Below are 16,757 nucleotides of genomic sequence, written 5' to 3' on the forward strand. Positions count from 1 at the left end.
TGTCACGGCCTAGGTTTTTTTTCAAAAATCTTTGTTTTCACACTGGCCACTAAAAATAAAAGTACATTTACACAATAGGTGTTTTTCTGATGACCCATTCCCTTCAAGTAATGTTCACTTAAACCGGTTTTCCCACCTTTTTAAAACTCGTGTAATAAATCCTAAAATGAGCGATGTTAGCCATTTACACACGGTTATAAAACAATCCAGTGAAACACTGCTCCACGGGTTATTCACAGTGTACAACAATGTGCATGTGCACCTACTGAGCTGGGTGCTGGAGGATACACCTGCTAGGTCTCTGCACAGTCCTCGGTACACTGCAGAGCGGCTGCCAGGGGGTGTAGGAGACTGTTTCTCCCCAGAGCTCACCATTAGTAACAGTACCAAGGGGGACTCTGCAAAGCAAGAAAAATGAAAGCGGTATTTTTATGACAGACATTCTGAAAGGTAGCAGCTATTAACTGTAATTCAGGAGTTTTGGTATGAAAAAGATTCAGAAACTCTTTATGGTAAACACTTTAAATGGGTTTTCCAGGTTCCTGATCTTGATGACCTATCCTCAGGATTGGTGAGGCCCTGACATCTGCACTCTCTCCGATCAGCTCTTCCCTGTGGCAATGGAGCTAGCACTAATGGATCAGGAAGCGTAGCTCTGTCCATAGTGTAGTGGTTGTTGAGGTGCAGTAACCCAGGATGACCACTATACTTAGAGCGGAGCTGTGCTTCCTGATCCATTGGTGCTAATTCGAGTGTCGGAGACTGCAGGGAACAGCTCTTTGGATCAGGCCTGTACCGATCTGCTATTAATGACCTATCCTGAGGATACTAAATCAATATCAGGAGCTGGAAAACCCCTTTAAAATATGCCCAACTCTCCATTTTAGCAGCATTCACTTGTGGCTAATACTTTTGCTTCAAGGGCAGATCACCAGGGAAATGCATTATCATAGTCCTGCCTAAATTACCTGGTAAAAGTATCCTCAGGACAGGTCATCAATATCAGATTGGTAGGTGTCTGACGCCTGGCGCCCCTTCCGATCAGCTGTTTAAAGGGGCTGTGTCTCTTGTATGAGCGGTGCGTCTGCTTCACAGTTTATCTGCACGCTGTCTGCTCTGTGGTGGCGATGCAGTATAATGACGTCTTCCTGTACCATTCACTTTAAAAGGACGAACAGCGGTAATTATACTGTGCAGCCGCTACAGAAGGCGTTCAGGGAAGACACAGCACGATTGCTGCAGCCCCCTCAAACAGCTGATCGGTGGGAGTCCTGTGCATCGGACCCCCGCCAATCTGATATCGGTGACCTGTCCTGAGGATGGGTCATTGTTATCTATAGCCCTTTAAGATTTGGTGGAGATGCTGGGAGTACATTTTTCTCCTGCACTTCCTTCTACACAGATTTGTGAAGGGGACTTAAAGGTGTTGTCCGGGTTCAGAGCTGAACCCGGACATACCCTTATTTTCACCCAGACAGCCCCCCTGAGGCTAGCATCGGAGCATCTCATGCTCCGATGCGCTCCCTTGCCCTGCGCTAAATCACGCAGGGCACGGGCTCTTTAGTTTTCAATAACACACTGCCGGGTGGTAACTTCTGCCCTAGCCATTTTACTGGCTAGGGCAGAGCTAAATCCCGCCCATCAGTGCCGGTGACGTCACCGGGGTACCTGACAGCCACATGGAGAGCCACGGTACGTCACCGGATCTACAAAAAAAAATGCATGAACTGCTCCGATGCTCATGTCAGGGGGGCTGCCGGGGTGAAAATGGAGGTATGTCCGGGTTCAGCTCTGAACCCCTTTTAAATCTTCAAAAAAAAGTAGGTATTGCACTAATGCACAGGGAAAACAGAAAATCTACGCCTATTGTTTGTCTTTATATAACCCATGGCTTATTTAGTTTCTTCTGCTCTGTGGTCCTCGTGTCATCAGGTCATCTCCATGGACTCCTCAGAGTTTATCATTCTGAGATCATTTGTGGCCATGTGACGGTGGGTCTGTATTCTCCGGACTGCGTCTTTTCTGATGTGCTTGTAGTTGGTCATTAAGGCTGAGACCTGCTTCCTGAAGTGAGTGTGTGAGGGAGGAGGAGCCCCCTCATCTGTGAGTCTAATTATGCCCATATTTCAGGGAGCGTAAGTGGTTCTCCAATAGGAAATCCTGCACGGAACTTCCTTTTATATACACATTCTTAGTCTGCCGAGCACGGTATCCTTTTTCCTGTTGAGCCGAGCGGACACTACATTCATTATGTTAAATGACTTCATTGGGGTACAGATGAAGAACGCAGTTTGGATGCCCACATGTGAACGTTACCGTGGACCGGTCCATATGGCTGTCTGCTAATTATACATCTGAAACGTGGCTTAAAGAGTGATGCCTCAGGTAGGTCGCCTTTATGTGCCAATACAAGAACAAAGCAGTGTGCCAGCCTGCTTGGGCACATACCCTGCAGATATCTGCCAGGCAAGCTTTTACAGGAATGGAGGGGTAGATTTAATATGATGGATTTCAGTATAAGGGTCCATTCACACGTCCGTAAGTGTTTTGCGGATCCGCAAAACACGGACACCTGCAATGTGCGATCCACAATTTGCGGATCCGCACATCACAGACACTATAATAGAAAATGCCTTTTCTGGTCCGCAATTGCGGACAAGAATAGGACATGTTCTATTATTTCCAGGAACGAAATTGCGGATCCCGAAAAAACGGATGCGGATCCAGGAAATGTGGATTTGCATCCGTTCCAGCCCCATTGAAAGTGAATGGGTCCGCAAATTGCGGAACGAATGCGGACCCAAATTACGGACGTGTGAATGGACCCTAAAGCTGGGCAATCACAAGTATATTTACCTAGAATATAAGCTCATCTCTGTGCTGTAAGGATGTATTTGGCAAAATTAAAGGGGATTTTTCAGGTCTTCTAGATGACCTATCCTCAGGATAAGTCATCAGTTTGTTATTGGTGGGGATCCGACTCCTGGCACCCCCATCAATCAACTGACTGAGGACGCTTCGTCGCTTATGTGCTCCTCCATATTAAGCCCAGCGCCGTCCATTGGATAGTGGCTGTGCTTGCTATTCCAATCCCGGACTATTCACTCAAATGGGACTGAGCTGTTCCTAAGCCATGTAACTGATGATCGTGATGTCACTGTCTTCGGTGAGTGCTGCAGCCTATTCCTAAGTGCCGTGGCCTTTTCTAACAAGCGATCAGCGGGGGTGCCTGGAGTCGGACCTAGGGTTGTTGCGATACCAAAATTTTGATTCGGTTTCGATACCATAAACGATACCACGCAAAAAAATTAAAACTACCAAAAAAAGCCGCGTGCATTCCGCATTTTATGAAACGTCCGGCCCATAATCGAACTGTCCTTTCCTATTTTTTGGGGGGAACAAGGTGATTTAAAAAATGGGTAATCGCACAGTTTTTGTTTATATATTTTTTCTGTTACGGTGTTCCATCGCATAGGAGATTTTTTTTAGTAGTTTGGACTTTTCGGATGTGGCGTTATGTTTATTTATTTTATATGTAAAATTGGGAAAAGGGGTGATTTTATATTTAGTATTTGTATGTGTTTTTTACTTTTTATTTAACAATTTTCCCCCTTAGGGGCTTGAATCTGGGTTCTTTTGATTCCTTGTCCTATTCACCCTGAGAGATCTATTAGGGTGAATAGGACTTCACACTGTCCCTGCTGCCCTCTGCATAGTACACACAGCAGCAGGGAGGTTACCATGGCAGGCAGGGCTTCAGTAGCGTCCTGGCTGCCATGGTAATCGATCGGAGCCCCAGGATTACACTGCTGGGGTTCCGATCAGAAGCTGCCACCAATGGAGGGGAGGGGACCCTGTGGCCACTGCCACCAATGATTTTAATACTGGGGGTGGGCGTGGGGGGCACTGGGCCACCAAGGATTTTTAATACGGGGGGGTTGTTAATTGAGTGCGCCACCAGTTACTCTAATACTGGGGGGGGGGCGGCCGCCTCACTGTGCCACCACTGATAATTAACGTCTACTACAGATACAGGAGGCGAGTGCGACGGCAGAATCACATAGCCAAACTCTATGACAGGGCGCTGCGATCCGTGGCAGTTAACTCCCTCAGGTGCGGCACCCAGCTCCCTGTCACAGAGGTCAGGTGCAGGCTATGTGATTCTGCTGCCGCACCCGCCTCCTGTATCTTTATTAGACGTTAATTTTCCTCCGCCTCTCTCCTCTCATTGGCAGAGCGGCACAGGGGCGAGGGAGAGAGTGACTCCTTCTCCCCCGTGCTGCTGAGGGAATATGGCGTGCTGACAGCAGCGCGCTCATGTTCTGCGATACTAGGCTGCGCAGTAGCGCAGCCTAGTATCGATAAAAGGCAAATCCCGGTACCGAACCAATACCGGGACAAAAGTATCGATTGGCTATCGTTATTTCGATACCCGCAAGTCTCTGACCCCCACTGATCAGATATTAATGTATCCTAAGGATAGGTCATTAGTATAGACTCAGAAAACCCTTCTACTCTGTCTCTAACTAACTTAGGCTACTTTCACACTAGCGTTCGGAGCGGATCCGTCTGATGTTTCCTCAGACGGATCCGCTCCTATAATGCAAACGTTTGCATCCGTTCAGAACGGATCCGTCTGCATTAAAACTTAGAAAATTTTCTAAGTCTGAAAGTAGCCTGAGCGGATCCGTTCAGACTTTACATTGTAAGTCAATGGGGAACGGATCCGCTTGAAGATTGAGCCATATAGTGTCATCTTCAAGCGGATCTGTCCCCATTGACTTACATTGTAAGTCTGGACGGATCCGCTCGCCTCCGCACGGCCAGGCGGACACCCGAACACTGCAAGCAGCGTTCAGGTGTCCGCCAGCGGAGCGGAGGCTGAACGCTGACAGACTGATGCATTCTGAGCGGATCCGCCTCCACTGAGCATGCAATAGGGCAGTACGGATGCGTTCGGTGCCGCTTGTGAGCCCCTTCAAACAGGGCTCACGAGCGGACACCTGAACGCTAGTGTGAAAGTAGCCTAACGCAAGAGAAGTTTGCTAAAATGTCTGATTTTGACTAACCACGGTTATAAAACTATAAGCAAATAATTTAACTTTTCAGCCAATCTCTGCTGCAACTACAAGATCACTCACCACTTTCTGCAAGCGTATTCCCCTTTTTTTTTTTTTTTTTTTTTTTTTTTTTAAAGCATGCGCTAGAGCTAAAGTTTAGTCTGGCATGTTTGTAGTGGGATTGCTTTGAAGAACGAGCCAACGTCCATTTCTATCCAACCATAGTCTCCATTGTATGGCCAGCTTCAAGATGTCATACTGAAGATATACCTTAACAATCCCGATGAGTTTGGCTTGCTATTCTTAAAAGGGTTTCTGGCCTTGGAGCCATCGAGCCCTGGTGTCCTAACATAAAAACAAAAAAAAAACACTCAACTGTTCGCAGCCACTTCTGATCCCAGCAGGACCAGGAAGCGGCTTAGTCCCGTGGCTGCTGGAGCCAATCAAAGGCTTCAGTGGTCACGTCGGCTTGAATGATACATCACAGCTGTTCAAGCCCATGTGACTGCTGAGGCCTGCGATTGGCTGGTGGGGTCACTGGACCTAGCTGTTATCTGGTCCTGTGGGGACTGGGAAAGAACCGCTGCAGGACCATGAACAGGGGAGGGGTGATTTTTATGGCACAGGTTAGGACCCCAAGGGGTACTCATCTCCAGACAAACCCTTTAATGCTCAACATTTATATCTGTATTTTAAAAAGTAATTGGTTCTGATCAATGAAAATCTGTCTCTCCGGACAGACCATGGCATACACTGCCGAACTAGCCGGGAAGATGGCACCAGTCACATCTGTTTGATTTTGTCTCAGATTTCGTCAATTGTAATGGCTAAATCCACGGTAGGACATATACAATTTGAATAGCCGCAGCATGTCTAGAATCGACGGATGGCTTTCTGTGGCCCTGGGTTTGTTTTACAGAGGCCCCATTTTTGGAAATGACAGAAGCAATCTGATTGCTTGCAGTGCCTTCATTTCTAGCAGGTTTGATAAATGTGGATCACAGCACAAACAATTTTTTTTATGGGGAAAATATAATTGCATTGAGGATCCTAACTGAAAATATTGGAACATGTATTATATTGAGGGGACTGCGCACATGGGATCAGGACTAGGGATCGACCGATATAGATTTTTTAGGGCCGATACCGATAATTTGTCAACTTTCAGGCCGATAGCCGATAATTTATACCGATATTCTGGGTATTTTTATTTTTGAGGAAAAAAAAAAATTTCCTACACAAATCTGCTGAAAATTAATGTTTATTGTTAACGTGTATTATTATTTTATTTTTTTGTAAATCTTTTTCATTTATACTTAATATTTTTGTGTTTTTTTTTTTTTTTACTAACTTTTAGCCCCCTTAGGGACTAGAACCCTTGTCCCATTCACCCTGATAGATCTCTATCAGAGTGAATAGGATCTCGCACTCTCCCTGCTGCCCTGTGCTTTGTGCACACAGCAGCATGGAGCTGACTATGGCAGCCAGGGCTTCAATAGCGTCCTGGCTGCCATGGTAACCGATCGGAGCCCCAGGCTTACACTGCTGGGGCTCCGATCGGAGAAGCAGGGGAGAGGGGATCCTGTGGCCACTGCCACCAATGATTAGAACTGGGGGGGAAGGGGGGGGGGGGGCGGGGCGCACTGCGCCACCAATGTTTTTACTATTGGGATGGGGGTGGGGGGCGCACTGCGCCACCAATGACTAATACTAGGGGGCTTGAGGGGGGGGGGCGCACTGCGCCACCAATGTTTTTACTATTGGGGTGGGGGACGCACTGCGCCACCAATGAAGATACATCTCTTTCACATACAGGAGGCGGGAGCTGGCTGCAGAATCACATAGCCGGCTCCCGACCTCTATGAGCGGTAGCTGCGATCCGCGGCACCTAAGAGGTTAACTACCGCGGACCGCAGCTGCCGTTCATAGAGGTCGGGAGCCGGCTATGTGATTCTGCAGCCAGCTCCCGCCTCCTGTATTTGAATTAATGAAAGACTCATCTTCATTGGTGGCGCAGCGGCCACAGCCCCTCCCCTCCTCTTGTCTTCCGTCCTGTCATTGGAGGCAGCAGCAGCAGCAGCACAGGGGGAGGAGACACTGCTTCCTTCTCCCCTGCGCTGCTGAGGGAACACGGTGAGCGCTGAGAGCAGCGCGTTCTGTGTTCCCAATACGTTATCGGTATATCGGCAAAATAGATGCCGATACCGATAACGTTCAAAATCCTCAATATCGGCCGATAATATCGTCCAAACCGATAATCGGTCGATCCCTAATCAGGACCCCATTGGTTTTACATTATGCTCCCTTTAGTGAGGTAAGTGGAGGAGGTGTCCTCTCCCCATGTGTGGCCGGTCTCGGGAGTCCCTGCGCACCTGCGCTCTTCGGTCGGGTGTGCGGCGGGAAGGTGGAAGTGGTGTTGTGAAATGAACTTGTCGTGGCCATTGCAGGATTTCCTCAGCACATATACTGAAGCAGCTCTGTAGAGGTGACCTGCTTCTCAGCATGGTTCTTCTAGGAAGGATATGCACATTCCTGCTCTGGTTTGGGAGGAGAACGGCCATACATGACTTATGAAATGGTCCATCCAGAAACTGGATATACAGAATTGGTGAATTCACAAAGTTATACTAGAGAAAAATGTCACACGGGCTGTGCTCACGTCTGCACCAGTGGATCCGCCGGGGCACTGGCTTGGTTCGTTTTTCCATCACATTATACACTGCTTGTTTCTATGGTTATGACTAGGGATGAGCGAATCGACTTTGGATGTTTCGCATTATACTTCGTTTGAATACTGTACGGAGCGGGTACTCCGTACAGTATTAAAATGTATTAGCTACTATGAGCCGAAGTTATTACTTCGCGAACCTGAGTTCGGGAAATGTTTTTTTTTACAGTAGAAATTGATTTATGCAGTTATTATGCGAAGTCTCGCGAGATAACTTTGGCTCATAGGAGCCAATACATTCTAATACTGTACGGAGCGCTCGCTCTGTACAGTATTCAAACAAAGTATTATGCAAATTGATTTCGGATGTTTCATCCGAAGTCAATTTGCTCATCTGTAATCCAGTAGTGGTGGTCGTGCTTGCACACAGTAGGATAAAGCGCCGGTCTGTGCACACTTCCATTGTCCCAGCCACCAGAAAGGCTGATGCTTTATCCTATAGTTTGCAAGCGCGACCACCACTGCTGGATTACAGGGTGGTCATAACTATGGAAACAAGCTGTGCTTAATATGATGGAAAAGTGAATCCAGCCAGCAAAGGAGGCAATATAGACAATCACAATCTTAGGGTCCATTCACACATCTGTGTGTGTTTTGCGGATTCACGGATCCGCAAAACACGGACAGCGGCAATGTGCGTTCCGCATTTTGCGGACCGCACATTGCCGGCACTAAGAGAATATGCCTATTCTTGTCCGCTGTTGCAGACAAGAATAGGACATGTTCTATTTTTTTTCAGGATCGGAATTGCGGACCCGGAAGTGTGAGTCCGCAATTCCGGATCGGGGCTGCACGTCGTGTGGCCCCATAGAAATGTATGGGTCCGCAATTCCGTTCCGCAAAATGCGGAATGGAATTGCGGATGTGTGAATGGAGCCTTAGAAAAGCTTCAGTATCCATAGGGGATTTCTCCAAAGTCTGAGTGCGCCTCCATGGAGGTGGTGTGCGTCAGTGCTCTATAGGAAGGCCAGCAAGAAATAGAAGTGACTGGGGCTCATCTGCTACCAGAAGTTGGTAATGAAGGGGTTATTGCCACGTCACGAGTTGTTACCCCTTCTCTTATGCAACTGATCGCGTGCTGGTTTCCTCTGCTCACATTCATTTCCTCCGCGGCAGGAATGCGGGTGTTGGAGGAGGAATTTACAGGTGTGTACAAGTACCGGCCTTGCACTTCTGAATCAGACCGCCTGCTAATCCATACTCTAGCGCTGCCTGATTCTGCTGCAGGAGGTTTTGTTTCTGTTAAGCTTCCCTCCTACATAAATTTGGTTGTGGATTTTTGGGGCTAAAAGGAAAACTGCTTTTTTTTTTTTATGTTACTTGCAGATTAGTTTTTTATTTTATTTTTTTGCTAAGTGTTTTGCCGCATGCATGTTTTTTGTGACTTTTCTGCAAGCCTTACATTTTATTTTATTTTTTATCAGGGAAGGACGTATGTATCCCTTTCTGATGTCAGCTCCACTGTAGATCTTTCTTAGGCCCCCTGCACACGAACGTGTGCACCCCGTGGTCGTGCTGCGGCCCGCAATGCACGAGCACAGTCCGTGGGGCAGCCACAGTGGACCGCGGACCCATTGACTTGACCGGGTCCGCGATCCGGCCGTTCCGCAAAAAGATAGGACATGTTCTATCTTTTTGCGGAGCGAAAGTATGGGACGAAACCCCACGGAAGCACTCCGTAGTGCTTCCGTTCCGTACCATTCCGCATCTCCGGATTTGCGTACCCATTCAAGTTAATGAGTCCCCATCCGTGATGCGGAATGCCCACGGAACGGCACCTGTTCGTGTGCAGGGGGGCCTAAAGCTGGATTTAGGTCTCCTTCACCCGTGGCCACTTTTTGTTACAGATATTTTCCAATGCTGAAAATCTGTTCCATTCACCTGAATGGAGAATGAAGAAATCCATATGCATCCTGTCAAAACAGTCCTGCTTTGATGAATGGAAGTGATATTGTGCGGAGAATCCGCACTGAAATCCACAGGTGTTCGCAGGCAAATCTGTGCGGTCAATCCGCATGAATTGTTGCGGATTTCACTAAGTGGATGAAGAAAATCCGGTCAGGAAAAATAAAATAAATTGACATGCTGCAGCTTTTAAAATCCGCACTGAAAAAAATCTGCATTGTGTGCATTGAGAATTTCAAATTCTCCTAGAATACAATGTACATGACCTACAGGGCGGATTTTCCTCATGCAATCCTGATCGTGTGCATTTAGCCTTACACTGGAGATTATTGGGAACAAATGTTACTACTGATGATTGCTCCATGTCAGTGGAGCTGTAACCAGCCGAGAATCTGCCAGTGTAAATGGACTATTCTGCAAAAAGTATGTGTCTCCATAGTAAGAGACCATAAACGATCCCTGTATACTGCCGTTTGTGTCCAGCTGATCCTCGACTTGTCTGGTGGAATGGCCATGCTGCAGTTTTACACCAGAAGTGTGAAAGTAGCCCAAGTATGTATTTAAAAATGTAACACACATTGACATATATGGTTTTTAAAGTGGGGCAAAAAACAATGAATGTCTGTGGCACAAAAAACACCAAAAATAAGGCAAAAACGCCATTGCCTGTGATTGATGCGATATATATAAAAAAAAAAAAACACATCATAGACCCAAAAACACTCAAGTGAAGAATAACCCCACTACAAAAAATGTGTTTGCTCTGCATTCCAAAATTCCCATTGACTGGAGGCGTCAGCCTAAAATGCTTTTTTATGATTTTTCATGCATAGAAATCTACAGCACATTTCTGTCTGAACAGTAGTCTGCACTATGCAGTCACTACAGTACTGCTGAATGCTCCATGTCAGTGGAGCTGGAACCAGCCGAGGATCTGCAGTGTAAATGTATATGCATTGTCCGAACCTGCGGGCCTGCTCCCTTCTGTTCCCAGTTTTATTCTTGCATACTTTCGCTGGTCTAGGGGAAAATAGATGATAGATGGAAGAGAGTATGACTGCGGGATCCGAGTAATGGCTCATTCAGACGACCGCGCCGTGTTTTGGGGTCCGCAAATTGCAGATCTGCAAATCACAGATGCCACCCGTGTGCGTTCTGCAATTTGCACCCATTATAGAAATGCACCCATTATAGAATAGGGCATGTTCTCTCTTTTTTGCGGTGCCACACAACGGAGCAACTGATGCGGACAGCACATGGCATCTTTTGTGTCCCCGTTGAAGTGAATGGGTCCACATCCAAGCAGCAAAAAATTGGGCTCAGATGCGGAACCAAACCACGTTCGTGTGAATGCGCCCTAAGTTTCTCTGTTCCCATGCATAGCTCTGCATGAGTGGTAGAGTGTTGGGTGAACTTTGAGGCTGTCCTCCGAGCAGACTCCTGCTGCCTGTCAGTTCCTAGGCAGAATACAGACTTCTGCCCCATATTCTAATGACAGGTCTTTCAGGTTTAGTGTTCCCGCAGCCCTGTGACCACCTCACTCCTGCCTTTGAGAATGAGGAGGACTCGGTCTGGCGGCTTTCAGTCTTCTCATTATTGTAGCACATTTCTACTTCCTCTTTAGACGTGACACACCACAGTAGGCACCGCAGATTAAAGCTTAGTGTTTCCAGTAAAATATTTACCGGGGGGGTTTTCCCTGCGCATGTAAACTGTAACCCTGCCATTGCACTAGGTTTACCTCTGTGACGAGCACCCCGATCAGTAAAATCTGTTCTTATTAAAGCAATGACGGCACAATGGACGGGCCCTTGACTGCTCCTGCTTCGTAAAAGGAGCTACCCCACGACATATTTACTTCCTTTTTCTAGTTTGCGTAATTTATGCAATTTTTTATTATATATGATATAAGATATATATATATATATATATTTTAGACATTAAGCCCGTTACAATAACGGGCACTAGAACACTGTTATGGGGGGGTACCTGTGGCTGACACTGTTATGGGGGGGGGGGTACCTGTGGCTGACACTGTTATGGGGGGGGGGTACCTGTGGCTGACACTGTTATGGGGGGGGGGGGGGTACCTGTGGCTGACACTGTTATGTGTCGCTGTTTAGTGTGAATGTAATGGCAGCGGGGCCCGGTGCAGTCACTGTATTGCACCGGCCCCGCTCAGAGTAGTAATACTTTGAATAACTGTAATAATAATAACGATCTTCACTTCTTCACTTACTACATGGTGAGGCAGGAGGCCGGGCGGGCGGAGCAGGGGCGTCAGTGAGTTACGCTACCAGTGCCTGGCCGCCCGCCAGGCCTCCTGCTTCACCATGTAGTAAGTGAGCGGGGCCGGTGCAATAGTGACTGCCCCCCCGCTGCCATTACAATAGGATGCTGCACGTGGAGTGTGTGCTGATGGAGCGGTGTCTGGCCTTACTGCGCGTGAGGGGAAGCGGGCGCATGCGCAGTGCGGCATAATGAGTAAGATAGCCGGCTCTCAGTGTGGACGGCTCCCCGGGATCTGTGACTGCTGCGCTGTCCCGTGTGCTCCGGGCAGAGTAACTCTGAAAGCCGATGTGCCCGGCTCCCGGCGTCGTCCTCCCTGAGCGCTGCTGTTCCGCCGATGTGCCCCCGAGCCCGGCTCTGCGACCTGGATTTGTGTGTGTGTGTGTGTGTGTGTGTCCGTCCGCTGCGCATGGGCACTTCTATAATCGGCACACACGCACGGACACCAGCCCTGAGCACGTACACAGGGCTTTTATTAGTATATATTTTTATATCCTCTATAATAAAGTCCCTGTGTGCATGTGCGACCGTGCGTGTGTGACGATTAGTTAAGTGCGCATGCACGGAGGCCAATCAACACACAGCGCTCCGCGCGCACCGCCCACCCCTACGCATCGGCCCACTGCTGTGCCCAGCTCCACCGTGCCTCCTCCTCCCCCTCCGGCTTCCTCTGCAGCTGACTGACACCCCGGGATCTGGGCCCGGCAACTGCCGCCTGCCACAACGTATCCTTCACCGACACCCTTATGCACTGCACACCGGGCAGAGAGTGGCCCGTACCTGCTGCAGCATTGCATACTGGAGTTCATAGAACTCCCAAGAGCCTGGGAGGACAAAGCTGGGAGCACTGGGGATGGGAACCTCCTATTCTGGACCCCAGGTATCTGTCAGCACAGGGAGCACATGTTAGTCTCCTCAGCGGCCGCATCCTACTTGCTACTGTGCGGCCATTTCCTGACTGGTGGACGGGGTTAGGGTGAGATAGGAGCAAGTGAGGGAAGCTATCACAGGCAGAGAGCATTACACATGTATTACACTCCAACCCCCATCATTACACTACAACCCTCATTGGAGTGTAATGATGGGGATTGGAGTGTACTATGTGTATAATGTTGGGGATCCTGGGGTGTAAGGCGTCTGCAGATGAAGCTGGAGGGGGAGGAGGAGTCACGGCAGAGCTTGGCGCAGGTGCAGGCGGCGTGTGGAGCGCTGTGTGCTGATAGGTCCCCGCGCCACGCATGCCCAGTATAACAAACGGCGCGCACACACGGACACAGGGCACTCACAGGGATTTTATGATGTAGGATTACACTCCAGCCCCATCACATAAAATCCCTGTGTGAGTGCCCTACGTTTGTGTGCCGTTTGTTATAGTGGGCATGCACGGCGCAGGGACCCATCAGCAGTCCCCCCTGGTATCTCAAACTCACCCCCCCCTCCCCAGTATTAATCATTGGTGGCAGTGGCCACAGGGTCCCCCCCCCCCCCCCCCCCCCCCCCCCCCCCCCATCATTGGTGCTAGTGGGCAGTTCCGATAGGATTCCCAGCAGTGTAATGCTGGGGCTCCTATCGGTTACCATGGCAGCCAGGACACTACTGAAGCCCTAGCTGCCATGGTATGTTAGTGAGCAGCATTATACTCACGTGCGCCGTGGCCGCCGGGCGCTCCTTCTTCTCATAGGTCTGTGCGGCGCATTGCTAATTAGCAATGTGCCGCACAGACAGAAGGAGCGACTGGAGGCCACTGCGCACGTGAGTATAATGCTGCTCACTAACATACCATGGCAGCTAGGGCTTCAGTAGCGTGACTCCTGGCTGCCATGGTAACCGATCTTCACTACCGCTCCGTGGTCATATCGCGGTCCGGCGATATAGACTATATATGCACAAAATCCATATTGCCTATATCGCCCACCCCTAGGATGGATATGGCCTCTCAGAGACTGCCGCCGGACTCGCATGTATGGGCGCTGCAGGCGGTGTCCGTAAGTGCGTGCCGATTGGCCAGCGAGCAGCGCATGCGCACTTAACAAATCGGCACACGCATGGACACCACAGGGCTTTTATTAGTATATATTAATATTTATATATATTTTTTTTATTGGGTTCACCCCATTATGTAAAAAAAATTTAAAATTTTTTTCTGTAAAGCTGGACTCGGCGTCGGTGTTAAATATCATGTTTTGTGCCTGCAGTACTCAGATGATTTTAATACAGTCTATACAATGAATTTAAAAGTTTTATGTTGTGGTCTTGTGCTAAAATTAAAGAATCTGCACTCAATACCCCATAATGAAAAAACAAAAACAGAAGTTTAGAAATGTTTGCAAATTTATTAATAAGGAAAAACAAATCTTTTGTATTGACCTAAGTATTCGGACCCTTTGCTATGACACTTGAAACTTTAGCTCTGGGGCTTCCCATTTCTCTTGATCACCTTTTGAGATGGTTTTACACCTTTTTAAATGGAGAAAATTCAGTTGATTGGACATGATTTTGAAAGCTACTACCCTGTGTATATGAGGTCTCGCATGGTGACAGTTCAGATCAGAGCAAAAAACAGGCCATGAAGAGAAAAGGACTGCCCGTGGAGCTCAGGCACAGGATGGTGCGGATGCAACGTTTGGAGAAGGGCACATCAAAAATTTCTGTTGCACTTGAAGTTCCCAAAGCCATGTGGCCGCCATAATTCTTAAAGGGTTTGTCCAGGTTCAGGGCTGAACCCAGACATAAGCTCCCCTTCACTCATTTAGCCTGTATGAGTGGAGCATATGGGCATTTCTTGCTCCGATGCTCCCCCTTGTCCTGCGCTGCTTGTTTACTGCCAATGATGTACCCGTCTTTTTCTTAGTATGGTAGATGGAGGCTTCCTGTGACGTCACCAGCACTAATGGGTGGTCTTTAGCGCTGCCCTAGCCATGGGGATGCTAGGCGGAGGCTTCCACCTAGCAGTGAACCTGGTGACGTCACCGGCCAGCATATGCCACCATGTCAGATAGATGTGGGTCCCTGTCTACAGAGTGAAGTAGAGCAGTCAGTCATGTGCGGCATGCTCTCAGTTGAAGTAAATGGGAGGAAGCCGTCTCATTCCAGTGAATGGGGATGGCGGATATGTAATTACACCTGCTCAAAGCTGCGATGGCGAGCAGGTAAATACAGAAGAACATAACTGCATTCTCTTCAAATGGCTGACTGGCGGGGGTGCAGTCGGACACCTGCTGAACTGATATTGACTTATCCTGAAAATGGCTCCTCAATATAGGGAAAAACAGAGCCCTTTTTTAAGGTTAGTTTGCAGGGCAATGATGGCTGTAGGCTTGAGATCCATGAATTGGTGTTATTTTTTTTCTTTCTTTCCAGTTGTCCCAGAGATCCCCTTTTAGATGTATGACCACCCTTACTGGGATATTGAGGGAGCACGGAATAATACTAGTATACTGGTTGTGCTGCTTGGCATGCTTGATGGGCCATGAGCCGAGCTCGGTTCCATCACACAGACTATTTCACAGACGATATATCTATCTATCTCTCTATCTCAATCCTTTTAGACCTTTGTAGGTTTTACTCCTGGTTTTGGCTGACGCCTACAGTCCAAAACACCAATGTGGGAACCGTGCCTCAAACGGCAATTGACCCAGGTCAAATGACTGAATGAAGATTCATTTAGTTGCATCTTCTACTACTCGACCCTTGTGGGAATATTATGTCGACTTTCATTGCTTGGTATCCTTGCAATCACAAGTGTAAAATATTTAATATATATATATTATAATTTTTATTTATTTTCCCTCTAGGTCTCAGTCAGCTGCAGCAACCATGTCTGATAATGGAGAGCTCGAAGATAAACCTCCAGCCCCCCCAGTGAGGATGAGCAGCGCAGTCTTTAGCTCTGGGACAAAAGACCCCCTGTCCAGCAATCACAGCCTAAAGCCTCTTCCCTTAATACCCGAAGAGAGGAAATCATCCAGAAACAAAATCATATCCATCTTCTCTTACAATGAAAAAGGTGAGTGGAAATGGCCCAAGTAGTAATTTTACATACTATTTTTAACATTTCGGGCAATTTTAATACAATTAAAGGATCAGAGACGTCCCCTGTCTGATGATGTGACTAGCCAGAAATGTAGTATTGCATGGCAGCCGAATGGGTTTCCGTGTAATACTTCAGTGAGAACTGCACTTACACCTAAGCATTGGCTCCTGGTTAGGGAAGGTTTTGCATGTGATCATAGTCATTTGCATGCATGGCTTGTCATTCTTTTGAATGATTCTGTTATAATTGTCCCCCCTTTGTCTTATGACAGTAGGTAAGAAGAAAGAACGTCCTGAGATCTCCCCACCTTCCGACTTTGAACACACTATACACGTGGGCTTCGATGCTGTGACTGGAGAGTTTACTGTAAGTTATACACGTGACCTCAATGTATGAGATGGTAAAGAACCAGCATTTCATACGTACTATGCATCATTTTTACATGGGAAAACTATGGCATGAAATGCTGTGCTGTTTTGCCCTAAATGTATACTGTAATAAGTTAGGTGGACACCAGTCTCCTCCTGCTAATAGTCCATGTCTCTGTAGAAGCGTAATCAATAGCGTTGCTGAGCACTTCAAACAAGGCACATTGCGTGCCAGGCTCCAACCCAAGCCAAACATGTTGTAACATCTAAAATATTTAAAACTTGCTAGATTTCTCATTCTACTGTACCAAACATTAGTGCAAACGTATAAATACAGTTGTAAAGTTAGGATACAGATGGAAACTGCGCCAAAT

At 47.7% G+C, this 16,757-nt stretch overlaps 1 protein-coding gene across 3 annotated transcripts in view; it reads left to right on the forward strand.

Moving 5' to 3' along the window:
• Positions 1 to 16,757, forward strand: part of PAK2 (p21 (RAC1) activated kinase 2) — a 75,845-nt gene that overhangs the window by 29,619 nt on the left and 29,469 nt on the right. Inside the window, exons 1-3 of one of the 3 annotated variants that reach the window (XM_040427761.1) lie at positions 2,251 to 2,385; positions 15,777 to 15,988; positions 16,287 to 16,381. In XM_040427761.1, the coding sequence (XP_040283695.1) occupies positions 15,799 to 15,988; positions 16,287 to 16,381 (285 nt within the window). In that variant the 5' untranslated portion in view covers positions 2,251 to 2,385; positions 15,777 to 15,798. Of the gene's footprint in view, positions 1 to 2,250; positions 2,386 to 15,776; positions 15,989 to 16,286; positions 16,382 to 16,757 lie in introns of those variants that run through there. The other 2 variants (XM_040427760.1, XM_040427762.1) reach the window with 2 other exon arrangements.

Source organism: Bufo bufo, chromosome 4 (genome assembly GCF_905171765.1).
Source record: "Bufo bufo chromosome 4, aBufBuf1.1, whole genome shotgun sequence".
NCBI classification, from domain to species: Eukaryota; Metazoa; Chordata; class Amphibia; order Anura; family Bufonidae; genus Bufo; species Bufo bufo.